General features: G+C 37.1%; 4 protein-coding genes across 5 annotated transcripts; 1 reads left to right on the top strand and 3 right to left on the bottom strand.

Annotated features, from left to right (window-relative positions):
• Positions 1-238: 238 nt before the first annotated feature.
• LOC126625618 (protein RKD2-like) lies at positions 239-1,692 on the bottom strand. Its single transcript, XM_050294662.1, has 4 exons — positions 1,595-1,692; positions 1,246-1,391; positions 725-1,161; positions 239-568 (listed from the first exon to the last, which is right to left on the bottom strand). The coding sequence occupies exons 1-4, from the start codon at positions 1,690-1,692 to the stop codon at positions 239-241; spliced, it is 1,011 nt and encodes a 336-aa protein (XP_050150619.1).
• Positions 1,693-3,592: 1,900 nt separating this feature from the next.
• On the bottom strand, positions 3,593-5,622 carry LOC126627430 (protein EMBRYO DEFECTIVE 514-like). The gene is made up of 2 exons (XM_050296962.1): positions 5,145-5,622; positions 3,593-4,070 (listed from the first exon to the last, which is right to left on the bottom strand). Exons 1-2 carry the CDS (start codon positions 5,508-5,510, stop codon positions 3,750-3,752), a joined length of 687 nt encoding a protein of 228 aa, XP_050152919.1. The 5' UTR covers positions 5,511-5,622; the 3' UTR covers positions 3,593-3,749.
• Positions 5,623-10,282: 4,660 nt separating this feature from the next.
• Positions 10,283-14,422, top strand: LOC126626956 (uncharacterized). 2 transcript variants are annotated; one of them, XM_050296367.1, is made up of 8 exons: positions 10,283-10,417; positions 11,335-11,620; positions 12,047-12,118; positions 12,450-12,517; positions 12,773-12,929; positions 13,463-13,546; positions 13,629-13,718; positions 14,003-14,422. In XM_050296367.1, exons 2-8 carry the CDS (start codon positions 11,354-11,356, stop codon positions 14,123-14,125), a joined length of 861 nt encoding a protein of 286 aa, XP_050152324.1. In that variant the 5' UTR covers positions 10,283-10,417; positions 11,335-11,353; the 3' UTR covers positions 14,126-14,422. The 2 variants fall into 2 exon arrangements, with proteins under 2 accessions (XP_050152324.1, XP_050152325.1); XM_050296368.1 differs by lacking the exon at positions 10,283-10,417 and adding an exon at positions 10,689-11,121.
• A 2,394-nt stretch (positions 14,423-16,816) lies between these two features.
• On the bottom strand, positions 16,817-19,905 carry LOC126627063 (probable arabinosyltransferase ARAD1). Its single transcript, XM_050296483.1, has 3 exons — positions 19,635-19,905; positions 18,136-19,448; positions 16,817-17,565 (listed from the first exon to the last, which is right to left on the bottom strand). Exons 2-3 carry the CDS (start codon positions 19,111-19,113, stop codon positions 17,044-17,046), a joined length of 1,500 nt encoding a protein of 499 aa, XP_050152440.1. The 5' UTR covers positions 19,114-19,448; positions 19,635-19,905; the 3' UTR covers positions 16,817-17,043.
• Positions 19,906-21,521: the final 1,616 nt, after the last annotated feature.

Below are 21,521 nucleotides of genomic sequence, written 5' to 3'. Positions count from 1 at the left end.
CACTAAAAATATCTTGTTATCATCTTATGAGAGTTACCTTACGAGGTAAAGCTATGTAAGATTCTTCCCGGAATGGAACCACAATAGTAGAAATTCAGAGCCCCATTGCTCATGAAGTTACACACTCGTAATACATCACTAAAATTAAAAAACATGGAGTCTAATGAGAAAATAAAAATAAAAAAAACACATGAAAACTAAATTAAAATTAGAAAAAGCAATTCCAACCGATTAAAATTTAAAATAGAGTGTTGCATGCATTGTTATTTGAGGAAAAAGAGTCGGACAAGAGAGACTTAATTTCTTCGTCTTCATCGTCAGCATCCATCGAGCTTGTTGGATACTGAATGTTGCTGCAACTGAAAGATGATAGCGATTGTCCCATAACATTCATCCCCATGATCTTCCTCTTCTTGTAATTGGCTTTGAAGCAGGCCTGCCTCAAACGCTTCGTATTGTCTTCAAGCTGCATGTCAGGCAATTCCTCCAGCAGCTTCCTCTCTCTCTCCAGCAACGCGATCGCATTCCGAAGCTTCTCTGAGCTCTCTTCTCCTTCCGTTCCCAACTCCTGCATGAATAAAAACGATATAATCAGTACACATTAAGTTTTTTCGATTCAAACGCGAAAACGTACAAATATGTAACGCCTATTTATGAGCACTAAAAATTGGATGAAAAACGTTGGTACGTGCATAAAATTATTAGTTATTGTTACGGGGTTAACCTGAATGTTTCGGATTAGGGTTTGAAGGCTGTTCAGCTTCCGGTGAGGCCACCGACGAATGCCTAACTCCCGACACCTTTTTTTGAGAAGGGTTAGCCCTACGTTGAGTTCTTTTGCTGCCTGAGTGATTGGCATGTAAAAGTACTGCGAAACGGTCTCTCTTGACAACATTTTGGAGGAAGAGAGAGAGGAGCTTGATGATCTATGTCTTTTATAAGAGTGTGGCCTCTTACTAATCACCTTATTTCTCTCTTCCCTTGAATCGTTCTCGTCAGTTATGCCATTTTCTTCATTTTCGCATGTCGGAAGCAAAGGTCGCTGTTGTTGTTGTTGATATTGCTGATGATGATTGTGATTAACCTCAGTTAACCCAGCGCAGAGATTACTAGAATTAACTCCCAACAAGGCCGTTTCGTTTGCAAAGAAAATTCCATCATCTGCTTAATTTTTTATACGTTAGATTAACTTCAACTGTACATCAAAAACGTAATCAAAATACTAACAGGAATACTGAAACACACCTTCTAATACAGTTCGGATTGGTGGAATGTCGAGTGAGGAGTAAATAGGATCAATATCCGCGCAGCTCTCGAGTGGAAAAGGATCAAGAAAGCTATGATCTTGTACGATTGGCAAATCAAATTGCCAATCCAATGCAGCATACCCCCTTCAAATAATTTAACATCCACAACAGAAATATTGAAGAATATTATTACATATAAATCAACATTGCATGACAAAAACTAAGCTTTTGAAACCAAAAAAGAAAAAAACACTACAGTTAAACAAGATGATATATATATATATATATATATATATATATGTATGTATAGATGTCTGCAAACATCAGTAATATTCACACACACACACCTGAAATCATGTGCAGTGGAAAATGTAGGTTGATTCGGGAAGAAAAATGGGTCTTCACCAAGATCCTTGACGACGTCATACTTGGCCAGCCAACCCATCAGTGAATGACTTGTCATTTGATGAGAGAGAGAGAGAGAGAGAGAGAGAGAGTACAGCAGGAGGCGGAGGAGGAAGAAGGAGAAGAGACGAGTGGGTATATATATCAAATGGATGAAAATCCCATACATGAAGTGTTATTCATTCATTGTTCACTGTGCGTGCTTAATTATTACCCAGTGAGAGTTACAAAGATGTATTAATTGAGGAAATTATCTCCTCGTAAACACATAATTATTATTTTTTATTTATTATCGGGAGTTCATGATGATCATTAGCCTACATGAACGTGCGCCGCCACAACTCCCACCACCACAGGCCACCTAATTAATTTGATTATTCTTCCTTTCTCAGTTTCTCTCCTATAATTTCTTTCTTGATTTTGCTAATTAACCATACTCTACTCAACTGAAATCATTCTTTTCTTTTTAATTTGTTTGGCTGCAATATAATTACTTTAGGACTTAGAAGTGGAGAAATTTTTTATTGTGACTGGAATAAGGGTGATATATCACGTGTTTTTATATAAGTGGTGAAAAATTTTATTTTTTAAGTTATTAACTTTTTAACACATATATCCCACTATTTTGAATAGTGACACGTGATGTACCATTCTATATTTCGTCACACAGAAAAAAACTCTCCTTAGAAGTGGTCTGCATGCTTGCCATGTGTCATCGATTTCTTCTTCCGAAGCTACCTACCTATTTGCTCGGAGTATTAGTAATCTTGGAAATCTGGGTAGTAGTATTGCTATAGCCGTTCTATGTATATGTATATGATTATCATTTCCAGTCACGTTTGTTCACCTTTTGCAATTATTACATGTCTTTTGTTCGTCCTTTGGATCGAATTGTATATAGGTGAAAATAATTTTTCAAAATCCTAATTATTTTTAGGATCATCACCCTTTTCTCTGTATAGAGGTTCAAGGATATATGAGCACAAGAAAAAAATTAGTTCATGCGTGTGATACAGGTTGAAATTTTCGATAAAATTTTAACAGAGGCCGCATATTTTTATTTGTGAATGAATATCGTATGGCATTACATTGATTTACCCTATTCTTTTAATTGGAAAAATAAGATTATACATTATATTATCAGCGGTGTTTTTGTTCAATTTTTTTTAACTCTGGAAAATAACGTGGCTCAGATTAATTACACTGCAGAGAGTGGATTGGGTTTTAAAATAGATGCATGTAACGTACCAAATAATCATTTACAAAGTAATGGTTAATCATTTTATTAAATTTATTAGGATAGAAGGGAATGTTGATCAGGCATAATTTTCTATCAACAGTTAGAAATATTTTGATTAATTAAGCAGCCATTTTCGTTCTGGTTATTGCGTCTTAGTGGTGGCCAATTATTGCCATGGCCAATTAATCCACAAAAATGGGGTGATTGTTATGCAGTTAATTATTATTATTTGAGTTCAAATTCTCTCTTCCAATTTTTCTCAAAAATAAAATCTCTCTTCCAATTTATCAAAAATATGAAATAACAAGTACCGAGAACTTGATTAATATTGTGGTTAATTAATTCGCGTTATAAGCTGAACAATGTGTGAAAGAAAAAAAAAAAAAAAAGGAAGATGTAAGATGTTTTGAAATGGGCGTTTTATATTTCTTGTTTTTAAGGGGTAAAGAACTCATCTTAGCCGGTAAATGTAAATAAAAATTTACATTTAGTTGGTGATAGCCTAGTTCGATTTTTAAATTTCTCGATTGAAATACTCTAATGAATGTTTACCGAGCATTATAATGAAATGGGTATTACCAGCAATGATTCCTCAACTTAACCACCTCTCGCACCTCGCCCGACTCATACCCTTAACTTCTCACGTTTTTGGTTTTTGGTTTTTTTTTTTTAAAAAGTTACTTACCACAAAATAACGATAGAAACAGCAACAGAAGTCATTAAGAATCAAAATTTGGATGGACACAAACTGTTTTAGCTTCAATAAAATAGAAGTAATCATAACCAGGTCCATAATTTTTCTACTTTGAAACTTTGCTAAACACAAACGCGAGCAACGGGAAACTAGAGACTACATTTCAGTTTCTCGGCTTACCCCTTCCACGACCACGCCAGCCTCCTCTTCCACCACCACCGCCACCACCCCTGCCGCCCTTGCCACCTAAGACTTTATTGGCTTCAGCGTTTGCTTTCATGTTCTCAGGCAAGGGAAGTATGTGGTCCACACACTTCCTGAAGCTAAAATCATCAACAACTTCATCTTCCCTAATGAGGAAGAAGCACCTGCTTTTATACAAGGGATGGATCCGAACTTGGAAAGCCTTGACCCCTCCGCCAATCTTCTTATCAGGCTCGGCATGACCCTTCTTAAGCAAGTCCAGCAAAACCAGATATTCATACTGCAAATATAACATGAATTTCAAAAATAAAAAAATCATCCAATAACAAGAGATATAACGTAGGGCAGCGAACTCAAAATCAAAGCACTATATGCCGCAATCACAACCAATTCACACAAATCTTACAAAATTAACCGCGTTTTAGTTGAAAAATCTAAAGCTGATCTCGTTGTGTAAGCATAACTCAACTCTATGAACTCAAATACAGAATGATGTGAACAGATTCTAGGTTTAATGTAGCAAAGACCAAAGAACTACCACGAACGAGCTTCCTACCAAATTCTAAGAGAAATCACATTCACGCTTGAATTAGATCTTCAAAAGCATAAATGAATAATACGCACTCAAATTCAAAACATAACATTCAACTCGAATCCAGAATGCTGTGAACAGATTCTTATTGTAGCAAAGACCAAAGAACTACCAAGTTTGAGCTTCCTACGAAATTCTAATAGAATTCACATTCACACTTAAACTAGATCTTCAAACACATAAATGATAATACTCACTCAAATTCAAAACATAACATTCAACTCAAATCCAGAATGCTATGAACAGATTCTTAATGTAGCAAAGACCAAAGAACTATCATGTTCGAGCTTCCTACCAAATTCTAATAGAATTCACATTCACGCTTAAATTAGATCTTCAAACGCATAAATGATAATACTCGCTCAAATTCAAAACATAACATTCAACTCGAAACCAATATTTTCCGTTGGAAAGTGATTTTTGTATCATAATTTTCTTCCCCTCCTATATTTCTAGCAATCGGATTGAATAAATCAAACATAACAACTCCGACTTTACTGATTAAGGGGGGTGTATTCAATTTGAAAGATTTTAATGGATTTGTAAAAGTGGGTAATACACCAAACCCGCAGCAGTTGATGATCAACCAAACAGAGGAAAGCAAACAACCCAAAACCAAATTAATCCAATTACAAAACACCAAATTAAATAAATCATACATTCTATTGCTATCCACTAACAAAAAGTTCCAATATTTAACTTTCAGCATATTAAAAACAGAGCTCAAAGATTAAAAACAAATTCATAGAGTTGTTTCGGTACCTTATTGACATTGAGATCAGTAGGCCAGTAATGGAGGAACTTGTAGAAGTAGTCGAACATCTCCACCGACGACCCAAAACTCTTCGGACCCAAGCTGACCGGACCCGACTTCTCTCCTTCCTCAAACTTCTTCTCAAACCGTTCTTCCTCCGGCGACTTCTCCACTTTCGTCTTCTTTGCATCGTTTTCTTCACTCCCCTCCTCGTCCCTCACCCGCTTCGAGTTCGCCTCAGCCTCCCCGTCAGCAGCTTCGACCTCGTCCGGATTTTGGGCCGCAGCGGGCTCTGAAGTTTCTAGGTCCATGTCATCAGCGGCGGCAGCGGTGGCAGGGGCGGCGGCTTCAGTTTCGGGGAGTTTCTCTGCCATACTGTGTGACTGTGATTGTGTGCGAAGGCAAAACCCTAGGATTTTGGGTTGTTTATATATGGGAAGATAGTATTCGGTAACCTCTCTCTTTTGAGGTGGAATCCGGTTCGCGCAATAATTTCATATTCCGTTGGGCAACCCGGTTATTATATTTCCTTTTTTTCTTTGTGAAAAATAATTATAATAACATATAAAATATTTAAAACTGCGTAATGTTACGCTTAATATATTTTTTGTATTATATTTTTACCGCTTTTTTAATAGAGTATAACTCATCAATATATGTGGATTCTACCTCTATTAGAGATTTGGCGTGTAAAATGTTGTGTGATATTGCTATGTACTTGTGTTTGAATTTCTCTCTTAATAATTTATCATATGTTAGTTACAACCAAGGTCTAAAATATCGATGATATCGGAAATATCGGTAATCCAAAAACACGGAAATTTCGATGGAAATATCGGGATATTATCGATATCGATAGAAATTGAATAAAAACCACAGAAATTGTAAGAAAAACTTGGAAATTTTTATTGAAACTTTGCAGGATGTTTATTTAGTCAATTATCTATTAGTTTATCACAAAAAATTAGAAGAAAATGCATTGCATGATGGATTTAACTTATTTAAGTTGATTATATTGCGAGCTGGCACACATTGTGAGTGTATAAAATATGTAGTGATTAATGAAAGAAGTTTAAACACACCATAATCATTTATATATAATGAATTAGTACAATATTTTACACTTCATACATTGCATGGTAAGATACATGAGTAACTTAGTACCACATAGAGTTCCTATTAAGGTCTAAAATATCAATGATATCGGAAATATCGGTAGTCCAAAAACACGAAAATTTCGATGGAAATATCGGGATAATACCAATATTTTAGACCTTGGTTACAACATTGCTTGAATAAAATTGATTACAAATTTTTTTATTAAAAAAACACAATAAGTACTAAGCAGTTACAATACGTAAGGCCCTTTGTTTATGTTCCCTTCCAAAAGGGTTAGAAGTGTTTTTAAAATGACTGAAAATGTTTTTTGATTCCAAAAGCACTTCAAGTGCTTTTACCAAAATTTACTTGCATTTTTACTAAGACTTTGTTCTAAAAATACTCTCATCGAAAGCAATCTCAATCATTTTAAAAGCACTTTTAAGCCCTGAATACATTTTTGATTGCATGCATTTTGCATAAAAAGCATAGAAGTTCTTCTAGGTCGTATAATTGCTTTTCGGAAAAGCACTTGTGAGGTGCTTCCTAAAAAAACTTCCAACTGAAGAACTTCGACTTTTAATAAAAATTTCGCCCTGTTTGTATTACTCTTCAAGCCAAAAAAATGTAAAATAAAATAAAAAAATGTACGAGTAAAAGTGCTTCTTTCAAAAGCAATTATTGTTTGATATTTTTTTAGTGTATGTTTAGTGTAATGTTTCCCTAAATCTTTCATTGGAAGTGACAAGAAAGGTAAAGGGATCACAAAATTTGCACAATTGTTTCAACATGGTAAAAGGTCAAGTAATGATAAGTGGTGTTTCTATGAGAGTCTCATATGTTCATGAACCGTTCAATGCTTGTTTTCATCTTCTACTAAGAGTTTTTTATATGTTTGTTTTTGTTTTTATTTACGAGCGATATTCAAGTAAAGATAGAATTGAACTCGAGATTTCAAGTACAAAAATGAATACTTTTAACCAATTAAGTCACGAGATTTATAGTGAAACTTAAAACTCGTTTCTTTTGCTGGAAATGGTTACCTACCATATAACTTTAAAAATAATCTGCCCAACAAACTGCATGATTATTTTGTAAACAAACAAATATATATATTGTCAAAGGGTAAACTTTATTAAATTCAAATAAAAATGTTTACATTCTCTATAAAAACATTAAAAAAGAAATTTAGGGTCAAAGTCATTAAAAACAAATATACTTGACAAAATTGTATTTTTGATTAGTAAACAAGCTTCACCTAAACAATAAAAAAGAAAAATTATCCAAAAAAATAAAGAAAAAAATAAATTGGTTTAGATTTTCTTTTCATGACATGGCATTATTGACACACCATGATCCTAGAATCAAGGTGTGCTGGCCATCACGTGGGCATAACGTAACCAAAAGTGCGACGTGAAAGCAATAGATAAGAGAAATACGAAGGAAATAAAACCAACTACTAGCAATAATAACCAACTAACAAGCTAGAGTGAGTTTAAGTGTGAAACACACATATTCAGAGCATAAGTACTAGGTGCAGTTAAGTAGAACCATAACTAAATTACAACACCCGAAGGTGAGTCCTACATTTATGTAGTCTGTCAGTATGCCGTGGAAATCCTCGTAGACCACCAACACCGCTAACTAGAACCTGAAGGGGCGCAAAACAAAATTGAGTGGGTCAGTAAAACAAAACTTTTCAAAAACATTTCAAATAATAACATTTCTAACCCCTCGCTGTAAAACATGTATACTTTCCCAGAAAATAACATAATATGCATATACTCAAATATCTCAAATCACCAATCTTTATAAAAAAAACCAGAAAGTATGACATGCCATAAGCGTCAATAACAAAATAAGGATGCAACATTATAACAGGTGAAATAAGGAATCACCCGGAGATCCTGCAGTTGGTCCTGTACTGTTAATTCTATAGCTCAATATCCAACCAACCGGAGTCACCACAGTGACCTGTACGGCGCTACTCTGCATATAAATCGAAACTACCTGAAGTAATCTGTACGATAAGAAATGTGTAAGAATACGCTATAGTGCTTCTCTCATCAACAGCTGTATAATAATCTAAAATCACCTACAAGTCGGAACCACCTCTCATGGTCTGTACGACATGTCGGAACCCTCTAATGGTATGTACGACATGCACCTACTTGGATCCAAGGTGAGTGTGTGGTGCGGGGTGGATAATATAAGCACTAACACCAGAGGTGCAGGTTATGAGCTCTCAACGCAATTCACATCATTATATAAACCATATGAATAACATAAAACTCACCTGTGCGTCCACAGCACCAATTCACATATATGCATCAAATACTAATTTATATATTTCATATAATATGCATGCATGACATTTTAAAACATACTTTCATTTAAATTCAATTTCTGGGAAAAATCAGTAGTATATAGGTAAATACAGAAAATACTACCCACTCACTGGTATGTCAAAGGGTCGTAACCCCTGTGACATCCTTGAATGCGCTCATCCTCGGGATAGGTATCACCTATATGCGAAACAACTATAAAAACGTTATTTAAAGCACATAACCAACAATACGTAATAACTTCTCATACGATGCTCAAATTGGGTATATGAATATACCACAGTGACCTACTCGACGTCACGGACGTCGAGGTATTTTTAGAATAATTTTTGGACTTGCCACGCGTCCCCACGTGCCGGGATAGGCACGGGTCTATGCGCCCCCACGTGCGTCATCCCCTACCTTCAGTCGCCGGACTGGTTTCGCTGGCGCTGGAAAATTGGAGATTTTTCAATCTCCTTGTTCTTCGCCATTTCTCAACCATTTTCTACGCATTTTATACCAAAATGAAGCTCTAAACATGTAGAATCACGATGCACTACTTTAAGGCTAAAAAACACACGAAATCTCACCGGAGAAAATCCAAGAAAACCGACCAACTTTGAACCCTACGATCCCGACATCCAAAACCTTCAAACTAAGTACTCCGAGCTTCCTTGGGACCTCACTAAGCTCCCTGTAAGCTTAGAATTCCCTGAAAATCCACATTTCACGTGTGCATGAACAATGATTTCAAAATGGGTTACGGGTTCGACGTGATTTCGAAGGTTTCCAGTTCTAAAAATGGTACCATTCAACTCAGGAGGTTGCAAGGATGAAGAAACTCACCTTTTTGGCGTCGATCCGTGAAGATCTGAGGGTTTGGTGCCTTGTCCGTACAATTCGAAGGGAGGAAGAAAGTGAACTGCGAGGGAGGAGAGAGAGGGCACGGGGTGAGGGTATGTCCCGTGTGTGTGTGTGTGGTCCACCCAAAACAACCATACTTTAATCCCCTAACCACACAAATTGTAAACAACTCTTAATCCAACTTGATTTTTTCCAAAAACTTAGGAAAGTATACAATAATCAACTTATGTGTCACACGTACCTTAGTCACCTTAAGGGTAATTCCGTCAAATCACATCCACCATAACTGAATTTTCGGAACGGGCTGTGACAATTATACTATTCTTTCCCTAAGAAATATTTCCAAGAACACGAACTCATACGGACAACAATCTTCTCCAAATCTTCTTTGTGGGGATATCGTACAATAAATTTTTGTTAGATAATATTTATATTCAATTTAAATTTTAAAATAATTTATAACCGTACGATATACGATAATCGAACACGATTAATTGATCATCTGAATCTCAAAAAGAGAATTCGGAAATGATCCTATTCAAACTCATACACTAATTATAATACGTGAGTATTGAACCGTGTTTCTGGGATACATAAATTTTTTTTTTTCCACGGGGTCAAAAATTATTACATCATGCAGACACACATCCGTGACCGTTACTGTTGAAACAAGCGCTAAATCTGGTGCGGACAGCGGGGTACATCTGCACCGTCCAACTCACACTCATGTCTCACTCAACGGTCAAGATGAACTGAAACCCTCCATTTGGTACAGAATCCACAGGGGATTCTGACCCTGGCTTTGGATGGACGTTACCGAACCTAGGCTCGTTGAATCCGAACCTGGATGCCTTAGAAATTAAATTAAATTAAATTAAATTAAACTTTTTGTTTCACTCTCGTGGAAAAGCAAAAGGTTAAAAGCCAAGACATTTTCACAAGAGAAGAATTTCTCAGAGCTTCCACAGCTCAAATTCCAGGTCTTTTCAGAGGTACTTTCGAGTTTTGATTCTTCTTTTTTTCCCCAATTTGTTTAAATTTCTTATAAATTCCGTTTTCTGGATTTTTACAATGCATTTTTGGGTGTAGATTCTTCAATTTTCGGTTGTGAGAATCATAAAGTTGTTGCATTTCGATCTGGGTTGTGAATTTTTAGGGTTCATGGATCGGCGATTGAATCGAATCGGTGTGTTTGGTGGAATTCGGGTGTCGATATGGGTAGGGGAAGTTTGGGGATTTTGGTGGGTTCGGGATTCGGCAAAGTGTGGGATTTTTTGTTTGGTAGCTGAGAAAGGAGGTGATTCCTTTTTCTCGGCTTTCTTATTGCCTAAGTTATTTTGGAAAATTATGGGATCAATGGAGCATTGATCGTGCTGTATCGGTTTAATAGTATACAATGTTACATTGTTTGATTTATTTGCCTTTTGTTTGGCCTTTTGTGTTATGTTCTTACTAGCATCCGAACACGCGGCTGAAATCGATCGAATGCAGGGTAGTGTCGGAAAGTTTGAAGCTTTAATGTTTGGTTGCCTGCCTTTTTGTTGTAGATATTTCGAATGCAGGGTAATTTCGAGCTGTTGTAGAAATTTGAACGCATTGCTTTCGGCTTGGTTTCCAGTAGAACTGAGGAGGATAGTAGAGAAGTTCGATTAGAACACTATTGTCTGGGTCAATGCCTCGCCATTCGTTCTTCTAGGTCTAGATACTGAAAGAAATAGGATTTAAGATCCGATTTCTTAAATTTTTATGCACTTCTATGCAGGACTTCTTTTTTCTTCCATGATCAATGGAACCCATAATCGTGACTTTTTTTAACATTTCTAACTTTCAATTTGGTGTATCTTATTGTATTTTGAAGGAGATTGTGTTGAATGATTGATTTTTTTTCTCTCTGTGTTGTGGATGCAAGAGCTTTAATTTGAGTGCGAATGGGTGATCACCTGGTGTTGTGTGTTGACCACTTCACAAAACCTGAAAGCTTGCAAGGGAGTGAGACCCCAGGATCTTCTGTAGAGGGTTCATGCTCCCACTCTGCTGAGCTACCCACTTGTGCCATTGATGTTAAGGGAGTGGGGGAGAAGACTGTATCTGAAGAAGAAGAGCCTCTGATTCTGACGGTTGAATGTCGCATTTGCCAGGAAGAAGATAGCGTTAAGAATTTGGAGGTCCCCTGTTCTTGCAGTGGCAGCTTAAAAGTACGTTTATCTATTGATATCTATCCATATCTTTAAACAAGAAATTTTGGATATATTTTTTGGAGGGGGCTGTGGGGGAGGGTTGTCACTTGTTTAATTCCATTGACCCTAATTACTTAAATATGTCAACATTTACAATAGAGAAATTCTTGAAGTAGGATACTCTTGGTGTTTAAATACGATTGTTGTTAGTGACTTTGTTCAAAATATATTCTCCACCGCAGTTAGGCAGTGTCAGCTATATGCTCAAATCAGTTTGTGCTCTTGAAGTCCCTTTTTGTTTATGGTTTAATTATATAGAGAGATCTTATAGCTATATATGAAGTTTTTACTGCATGCTAATTGTTTGAACTTTGGAATCATGCTCATAATTATATATTGATAACCAATGCCAATGATTTCTTTCTTCTTTTTTTTTTGGTCCAGTTTGCTCATAGGAAGTGTGTCCAGCGATGGTGCAATGAGAAGGGAGATATAATTTGTGAAATTTGTCATCAGGTAAATTTCTAGAATCCTTGCCAACTGCAATTGTCATTTTTTATGTTTTTTTAAGTAGAGAATTTGTTCCGTTCATACAAGTAAGCAACTTCACTTTGTTTGAAGCTATCTTAGTCATGCCTTTGTTTTTTGGAAAGCATGAAATTCAATGTTGTATTATGAGAAAGATATTTGGTTTTTATCAATAAATTATGATGATGCATCCGCGTAATATAGTAACATCCTGTGAGCATTTGCTGTTAGGTCATTTCAATTGGTTATTATGAATTTATTCCATTCGTGAGTTGCAAGTTATTGAGTGGACTTTTACGAAAAGTTTCCTGATTTACAGCCATACCAACATGGTTATACTGCCCCACCACCTCCCCCTCCGTCTGAAGATACCACAATTGACATCAGGCAAGTTTAAATTTTACATATGCTTTACAAACTTGTTCATGTTGTTACTAAGGATTCTTTTCTCGTTTTATCTTTTGGTTTTTAAAATTAGCTTTGGCTAGATGTGATAAGGACTTTGCTTGTTTTTGTGTATTACTTTATCCCCACCCGTATCATTGCATTACCATTCTTCAGGTCAATACAACATACAGCTTTATCTATGACTCTTATCTGTTTTGATCTTTTGTTGTTTTGCTTCTTGGATCTGCCTGACAGTGATGGTTGGACAATCTCTGGTACTCCTTTGGATTTGCGTGATCCTCGACTATTAGCAATGGCAGCGGCTGAACGCCACTTTCTAGAGGCCGAATATGATGAGTATGCTGACACAAATGCTAGTGGAGCAGCCTTTTGCCGCTCTGCTGCTCTAATTGTAAGCCATAGTTACCACCATTACTGATGTGTTGTTTTTCTATAGTAGGGCATGTTGGAATGGTATACTGTCATCTCATTTTTGTTCTGATTTTGATTTATGGATCTTATCACACGTTGAGGACAACCTAGCTGATGCTTTTGTCAGCTATAAAGAATAGGGTAGTGCTATCCACATACCCATTTTTATTTCCCACACACCCCTCTCAATTTTCGGCCATCTGATCGAATGAATTGAAGAGATCAATTGCCAAAACAAGGGTGTGTGAGAGGTAAAATGGGTGTGTGAATATCACTTTCCTAAAGAATATCCCTTATATTTAACTTTATATTTTACGTACAACTCTATTTTCTTAGTACACCTTTTCTCTCTAGTCATTCTGAACTGGTGTAACTAGTTGCAGGTTCTGTTCTGGGCCTTGCAACTTGTTGCTATGCGCATTCACAGTTTAAACCTTAGCAACATGCTCTAATCTCAGTTGAATAAGAAAATTTAACCTAATTTCTATTTTCTCCTCTATTGTTCCTCGGCAGTTAATGGCTCTTCTCCTCTTGAGGCATGCGTTGACCCTTCCCAATGGTGACGGGGATGATGATGATGCATCCACCTTTTTTTCTGTAAGTGCCATAAGCATGTTGGATGTTTCTTATAACATTTCAGATTGTTGCAGTATCTAACTAAATGATCAATTGTTAACAGCTTTTCTTGCTCCGGGCTGCTGGTTTTCTTCTCCCATGCTACATTATGGCTTGGGCCATCAGCATATTACAACGTCGAAGGCAAAGACAGGTTAGTTCTTGGCTCTGCTGTCTTGGAGAAACCCAAGAATAATCACTTTTTATATATCCTTGGTGATATGAGATATCATCTCTGAGCTTGGTTACATAACGAAGCTTGAATGGGCTTTGGCATGCTTCCCACTGCACTAAAAGAAAGTAGGAATCATGTCCTTGGACAACTTTTGTTTGCCATTTCCCAGAAGCAATCTTGGTCGGCAGATGATTGTAAATGCAAATTTTTATATGTTCTTTTTAATTTCGTGCTAATTTGTTCATATGTTACTGTTGATCCAGGAAGCAGCAGCACTTGCGGCAACTGAGGTTGCATTTATGCTGCAGGCAGGGCAACGCAGGGGTTTGCAGTTCACAATAGCTCCGGGACCTGCAGTGACTCCCCATCAGGAGCCAATTCAATGATATGATGTCGTCAACTATGGCAATATTCTACTTCGGTGAAGAACTCGAAATATGAGCGTGTTGTTTCTGTTTATGCTATTAGCATTAAAGAGGAAGATCAGAAGGCTTTAGCTTTCTGACTGTCGTGTACCTGTAATCGAATTATTTTACGTACTCTACAAGCTCGTGTTTTGTACATAACCTTTGTTATCACCGCGGCAGTTCTGCTGCACGGTAAACTGCTGTCGAAAGAGCTGTATTTCTACTGATTGTAGTTGCAAACTAAAACATCAACTTTACATGCATCGTGTTTTAGCATCCTGTTCTTATGTAACCTTGTTTTATGTTTTCTGGTTTTGGAGTCGCGCACTAGACCAGACTGCGCGAACGGCTAGTTTGCTTTGCTCTCGGCACTCTGAGTGAGGAAAGCGCTAGTTGAAGCCGTTGGAATATGATGATTTGGGATTTCAAGTTTTTAGATGCATCACACACCAATGCTTTCTTGAAGTGTGATTGTTCAAGAAAACCCTATCATCTTGTGTTGTAGTTGTTAAAGTTAAATGTGATGGTGAAGGATGATTTTGGAAAGCAAACGTTCCATTCAAATTCTTTTGCTTTAATACAGCTCTCAAAGCTCACGTCCAGCTTGGACCATGACCAGTCCACCTCCTCATCGATTTTGTTTCTTTCCGTTTCTATTTCAAAACGATATTCTAGACTATTCAAATCTACGAGAAAAGAAATTCAAACTTACGTTCAAGGGGTTGAGAGCTATGCTCTAATTAACTGATCTGACTCACGTTTACAACCAGAAGGAAAAAAAAGGACAATGGTCTTTGTGGGTAAGCGAGATATATATAAAGAAGAAAAAGAAAGGAGATGGGGAGGCCATATATGCAAGGACAAAATGCATTTCTTTGAAAGTTTGAATTAGGGTTTTAGGGGCTAAGCAATTTAAAGAGAGGGGAAAGAAAAGCATAAAGGAATTCCATTCAGCACAAGAAACAAAGACTGGGATTTTTTGGTGCATGGAGGAAAGAGCTTGGAATTCTAAAGCTAGTTGTTAGCTTAAAGCATGTTAAGCTGCATAAAGCTTTGCCGTTGGTTGGTTGGTTTGGTTATTTAGGGTGTTTTTTTTGGTGGGAGGGATTTCTATTCCCCACCATTACTCCTACATCTCTACTTTTGATGGCTTTTTTTGCTGCATTTATTATCTAAATATGGAACTGGCTGCTGCATCCTGCATGTTCAGTGTTTGCTTCTAGCAACCAAAATGGTTAAGGTGTGTTAAGAGATTTTTCGGGATCTGGGACTGGATGAGACCAAAATACGATAGAAATTTCGGTGTTGTTTCATTAGAGTATTTTTTACATTGGGTGGATCAACTTGGACCAGGTGCGACCATTCTATACTTTTGTGAGAGATGTCTTACAGATGACGTGATCAGGTGTCCTTACCCAAGTTTTTCTCCTGAAATATAGAGAATTCGTTCTTTTTGTGATATTGATCGAACCATCTGCTTGATTAGGCGGCCTGATCAAAGATTTTCAAGCGATGAGGAGCTCGTAAGAACTCTACACGTCGGCATGGTCAGATGAGGTGGCATGTTGGAAAAGCATTCAAGATGCACAAAACTGGTCTTTGTTTGGTAAAAAAGAGGTAGGCAAATGATAGAGAGAAAGATACTTGGCTTCCCAAGGATAGTGTTCCAACTTAACTTTTGATTCAAACCTGTCAGAGTCTTCTAAAACAGCCTTATATATTGCTTCTGTGGCAGGCTGCTTATGATTGAGATGAATCTAAATCTTCCCTACATGTTCTGCCTGCCCTTCTTCTGAGGGGCCTCCCTTTGTGCTTTATGCCTTTAGAGTCCTCCAAATCCCATAAAAGACATTCCCTTGGCTTGTTCTCACAGGGAATGAAACCATAACAAACACTACCACTCAATCTCTTGTCCAACACAGATAGCTTCAAAAGCATGGGGTTTTTGGCTTACAGAAGGGCTCTTCTTCTTCTTGTTTGCATTGGGTTTCTAGCTCTTCAACCCGAAAAGGTTTCCGGCTTAAGAAGCAGAGATTTGGCTCTGAGATGGGACAAAGGGCACTTGCCATTTCCTAAAAGCTTGCATCTTTTTAAGGCTGTTGCTGTAGAGGATTTGGAAGCTAAGATGAGTTTGGCACCTGCACCTTCGATGACATTTGATGCGAATCAGTCAAACAAAAGAAAAGTTCGAAGAGGATCCGACCCCATTCACAACAGAAGTTGACAGGATGCTGATGCGGTTAGCAATGGGGAGAAGAAGCCGGCAACAGAGTATTTTCATGCAGAAGGAGCAGCTCTTATGGCTGTAACTAATACAGAAAGGTTCAACGGGGTGGCGGGCATCCTATTTGGTTAGAATTATATGTTTTCGTTTGTTTGTTAGTCGAAAGTTTTTTGTTGAGCTGAAGAACTGCAGCTTAAACCCGATCATCGAGCTAGCATCATCTGTATTGTATAAACATAGGTCCTAACTAATAGCTGAATACTTTGAGAGAATGATGATGCTGGCTCCCACAGATTACATGCATTTCTGATTTTTCTCTATAAAAGCAAAGGACTTTTATGATTCTGTGTTGTGAATAGTTTTGCATTTTCTGTTTAGTTTCATCAAAACAGTCAAAATTTCACGAATAGTAGCCGTGACGATAGAACTAATTCTTCGTTGAAAAATGAAAAAACGAAATAATTGGATTGAAAATTATTACGTAAACTACAACTACAATCAGTACCGATGGCACAAATATATACTGTCAAAAACAAAATCCTTACATGTCTCAAGTTCTCAACTTAGTCTGTGCCTCTCTTGTACTCCACCTTCAGCGAACTCGTGATGTTTCCCCGATGAGGTCAAGAGATCTTAGTGACTAACATTTCAAACTCTTTCATACGGGCGAGTGTCATTTCGCTCTTATATCAGATGTTGACCTGTCATATCTCTTCTTCCTGTGAAATTTAAATTGTACAGAGGTTTTCTTATGAGCAACTGCCTGCCATATCATATCAACGGCATCACCAGGCTGGGATGGATACTGATATTCAAAATGATGTACAACTTCCTTCAACTTTTCCCACATCTTGGTCCATGTTTCCTGCTTGATTCCTCGAAGAAGATTCAGTAGGTAACCCTTCTTAATAGCGTCAGCTGAGTGAACAAATATGCAAAACTGTGAGTAGTCTAAGAAATCTTCATATGGTAGCTCAATCTCATCGCTAATTATCACAGGAACACAATGGCTGGCGATGGCATCAAATAGGCGATTTGAGGAAGGGGTATCACCAGCAAGATTCAGGCAAAACTTTGATGAGGCCATTCCTTGGCTTGCCTTGTTAATACCATTCCCTCGAACGCTACCAAAAGTGAAGTATACATCTTTCTCATCTTTAAGAAGATAATACAATTCCTGTCGAACTTTTCCTCCCTGGTTTAGTACAGTAAAGAAAACCACAAGTAAGATATTATCGACAATTATAAAACTGATTATTACTAAAATAATCTAGTGTACAATGTAAAGGAAGCAGGGAAGTACCACAAAAGACCAGCTTTTTGGTAACAAAGCGCCAGCAACAATGATAAAAGTGCATCAGAAACCAGAATAAATCAAAGTAGGATTATGAAATGGATCACGTTGATCACGACTCACGATACAAACACTTTGTATGGAATTAAGATGCATTGACATACTATATCAAGTTAGCAATCAGTTCTGGAGAGCCTGCATTGAGGACTAGTTTACCCACTAAAATTCCATTAGTATTAAAACAAATTGTTTGCTCCTCTATTTCAACTTGGCACAGAAAACTGAAAATATAAAGCTAATGAAACAGCCCTTTTTAAAAAATTCCTAATTTCCAGGCAATTCATTCAGAGATCAAATTCGGAGTAACATGAGCTAGTTGAATCAAATTTCATCATGTATTTAGCACCCTTATCTACCCATTCAAAACAAATATAATGTAAAAGACTGTATGTAAGTGAAGGAAAAACATACATCTTTCCTGTATATTGCTCCTCGGAAGTATAAAAGTATAGGACGCTCATTGAATGAGGCTGATTTGCTGCTGTGAACAGTCATCACCAAATGTCTGTAAGGAGCAATTATGTCCTTCTCAATATTTGCTATTTCAGCAGGGTATCTTCCAAAATCCGCAAGCACAAACATTGCAGAGCCTAATTTCTTTCTTGCATCTAACATGCTATTGGGATGGTGAGCAACTATTAAATGATCCTTCCCACCCTTTCTTTTCCATTCATCCCGACCCATCAAATACTGCACCAACTCTTCCTGCAACTTCTTGTCCACACTTACTTTCTCCTTTCCACGAAGCTTAGAATGCCTGTTGTAACTCAGAGATGCGAAGAACGGCACAAAAATAACATCTGCTTGACTTGAATTGTGCACCCTGACTACCGTGCACGGTCTGACCAAAGTTGGAAGACTTGATGATAGAAGATCAAGGGTGAGCCAGTATTCGATACTGTGCTGTAAATTCAGGCCGCCTGGGTAAGCTGGAATATGACTCGGGTTTTTGACATTTGGCCAAGTTTGATTCTCCTTACCCTTCCAATCCAATAACCCAAAGTGAAACTCTGAAGGCAACTCATACATAAACACCCTCAAGAGAGCCTGAGTCGAGTCACAAGCAATCGTTTTCTTTTTTCCTAAAGACTCCAACTTCTTGCTTGAATTGGAATTTTCACATCCCAATTCACTTATTGTTGTGGATATTCCAGCATCAACTAGGGGAACCTCAGAAGGGAGGAAAAGAAGGTTTTTCTGCCTACTTTTCAAAAGGGGCTCAAAGTACACCGACGTGCCATTGAGAAGAATAAGCTTAAACACTGAACTCGGTGTAAAGGAAGTATTGCTATACTGAAGTAGGAAGACAGAAGAAGAGATTAAAAGGAACAATGAAATCGTTATCAAGTAGAAAAGAAACTTCGATGGAAGCCTACTCTTTTCCGACATTGATGAAATTTCCGGCAACTAAAACTCTACTAAATTTTGCAAATTGAACAAGATAGCAACTGCAATTACACAAAATAAGGAATGCAATCAATGCCACTCTTCTAAAAACCAATGCCTTTCAGCTCAGATCCTTAACACAGCAGCTCGATTGCCACTCGCTAAAATCTCTAAGAACAGCAACCATCAAGATTCAATTCAAGGAAAATAAATCTCTATATTCTGTGAACTTACTACACATAAAACCTTGAATTTCTCGAAAAACCATAATCTCTCTCTCTCTCTCTCTCTCTCTCTCTCTTAAAATCAAAGCCAGAGCAACTGAGAAAGTGATAAATCTGCACACACAGTGAATAAATACTTAATTATACTTAATTATTTGGATTCTTAAGCAATTTAACTACATGCAAAATTGCAGCAGAAAAACATGAAAGGATTCAAATTTATAAAATCTCTCAACTGGGTTTTTACAGCAACATGATTTCACGAAAAGGGTCGATTAGAAAGAGAAAAAAGATTGTTACCTGATGAACTGGGGTCCTGAAACTCCACAGCATGCAGATATATATTTTCAGACTTCTGCAAAAGGGGAGAAGCTTGGAGGAGGCAGCTAACACACAGAGAGGGACCTTTGAACAAAGTCCATGAGCATATAATTATTATTTCTTAACCTTTCTTGTAAGCTATAAATCATGAAAATAATACTTTTATATTAATCTTTTTGGTTGTTCATGACATGGAGAACAGAAAGCTCATGACTTTATGAAACCTTTATTCTCGTGGGAATTGATTCTTGAGTTGTGCTATGGTGTGCTCGTCCTCGTGGCTATTAATAAAGGATTTCATATTACTTCGAGAAACTTAAATGAAATAAGTTCACTTCTGCTGTGAGCAGTAAAAGAAATAGTATTGTATTATAAGCATTGTTATTAGCGTTTTATTTTGCTCTTCTTACACATGTAAATTTTGAAGTATCTAGACAAATAAAATTGCAAAAAAGTGCCCCTTGTTTAAGACATTGCGGAAAAATATGCTTCAAATTTCTTGTGATGGCGTGTTAAATTCCTGACCGTCGGAAATTGCAATAAATTATTATCATTTTCGTTTAGTTGGTTGCCTAATAAAGTAGTTTAAGTTGGATTTGATACCAAATTTAACGGATACAATTGGAGAGATCTAAGTCTTTCTATGGCTTATTTCAGAAATTGACACCTGTCCATCACTTATTCTATTTTTTTAGTACATTGATATTTGTACAATGGACTTGGATTCTCTGCCCTCCCAATTCGGTGCCCTCCCCGTGCCCTCCTGTTTGTGTGGTCACGGTTAAGCCACGTCAATATTTTATATTACTTTTTTTTTTTTCTTATTATTTTTATAAAAAACAATATAAAATATTAGCATGGATTAACCGTGACCACACAAAACAGGAGGGCACGAGGAGGGCACCGAAATGGGAGGGCAGAGAATCCAAGTCCTTGTACAATATAAGGAGGGGAAAAGTTCAGTTAAGCTACACAATTGGCAATTTAATTTGGCATCGAATTTGTCATTCACGAGATTCGAACCTAGACCTCTCACTTTCAAGTAAAGAAAAATATCATTAGATCATAGTAAATTACTAAAAGATGTTGAGACAGAACCACTTGGATAAGAGAAAGCTTCTACCAGTGGGTACATTGCGCAATGTCAAAACTACAAATGAGTCATTCTCATCGTCCGAATGCCAATTGAGGTCTAAGACGAAAATACAATAGGGTATGAAAAATGTGAGGTATGGTTCAAAGCGAGGCTCAAAGAATATATCTTGTTCGCCTTTCTTTCTGGCCAACTATGTCACTAAAGGATCGAAAGTGGCTAACTCGAGACCAAGACAGTCACTTTCGAGCCGTTTTTCGGTCAAACCACAACGAGTTAGCCATCGAAAAATGTACCATTCCCTTCGTCTCATTGAGAATTATGATTTTCGTTTTTGAATCACTTGATTTCGTTGAATATTAAAGAAGTTATGAACGTTTAAAGTTTACCCAATTTTCGGCTAGTTTTCAATTTTCCCTCGGACCAGTCAACTTTGAGGCTATTTTCCGGTCATCACAGACAACCATTGGGCTTCCAAATATGTATAATCTTATTCTATACTTTCCTATCTTCATTTTGATATATTATGGGTCGAATTTGGTTAAGAAACAATTGAATTATGAAGCTTTGAAAATTGCCCAAACTTCCGGCCAAGAGCTCTGGGACACTTAACGGAGTTTTTAACGGAAGGACCAAAATGATGGATGGTGGACAATCTCAGGGACCACTTTTATCGATTTGAAATGTTAGGGACCAAAGTGATGAGTTATGCAAATCTCAGGGACCATTTTTGCTATTTAGCCTAGGGAAAATATATTGTCATTGAGAAATGA

This window comes from Malus sylvestris, chromosome 6 (genome assembly GCF_916048215.2).
Source record: "Malus sylvestris chromosome 6, drMalSylv7.2, whole genome shotgun sequence".
In the NCBI taxonomy this organism is placed as follows: domain Eukaryota; kingdom Viridiplantae; phylum Streptophyta; class Magnoliopsida; order Rosales; family Rosaceae; genus Malus; species Malus sylvestris.
This window is presented reverse-complemented; position numbering and strand designations above follow the sequence as displayed.

Coding starts and splice junctions, on each gene's coding strand:
- LOC126625618 (XM_050294662.1), bottom strand. CDS start 1,692: ATGGGTTGGCTGGCCAAGTATGACGTCGTCAAGGATCTTGGTGAAGAC. Junction 1,392..1,594: donor TCCACTGCACATGATTTCAG/GTGTGTGTGTGT, acceptor AATTATTTGAAG/GGGGTATGCTGCATTGGATT. Junction 1,162..1,245: donor AATCCGAACTGTATTAGAAG/GTGTGTTTCAGT, acceptor AAAATTAAGCAG/ATGATGGAATTTTCTTTGCA.
- LOC126627430 (XM_050296962.1), bottom strand. CDS start 5,510: ATGGCAGAGAAACTCCCCGAAACTGAAGCCGCCGCCCCTGCCACCGCT. Junction 4,071..5,144: donor CTGATCTCAATGTCAATAAG/GTACCGAAACAA, acceptor TTATATTTGCAG/TATGAATATCTGGTTTTGCT.
- LOC126626956 (XM_050296367.1), top strand. CDS start 11,354: ATGGGTGATCACCTGGTGTTGTGTGTTGACCACTTCACAAAACCTGAA. Junction 12,518..12,772: donor GATACCACAATTGACATCAG/GCAAGTTTAAAT, acceptor TCTGCCTGACAG/TGATGGTTGGACAATCTCTG. Junction 12,930..13,462: donor GCCGCTCTGCTGCTCTAATT/GTAAGCCATAGT, acceptor GTTCCTCGGCAG/TTAATGGCTCTTCTCCTCTT.
- LOC126627063 (XM_050296483.1), bottom strand. CDS start 19,113: ATGTCGGAAAAGAGTAGGCTTCCATCGAAGTTTCTTTTCTACTTGATA. Junction 17,566..18,135: donor GAGCAATATACAGGAAAGAT/GTATGTTTTTCC, acceptor GTACTAAACCAG/GGAGGAAAAGTTCGACAGGA.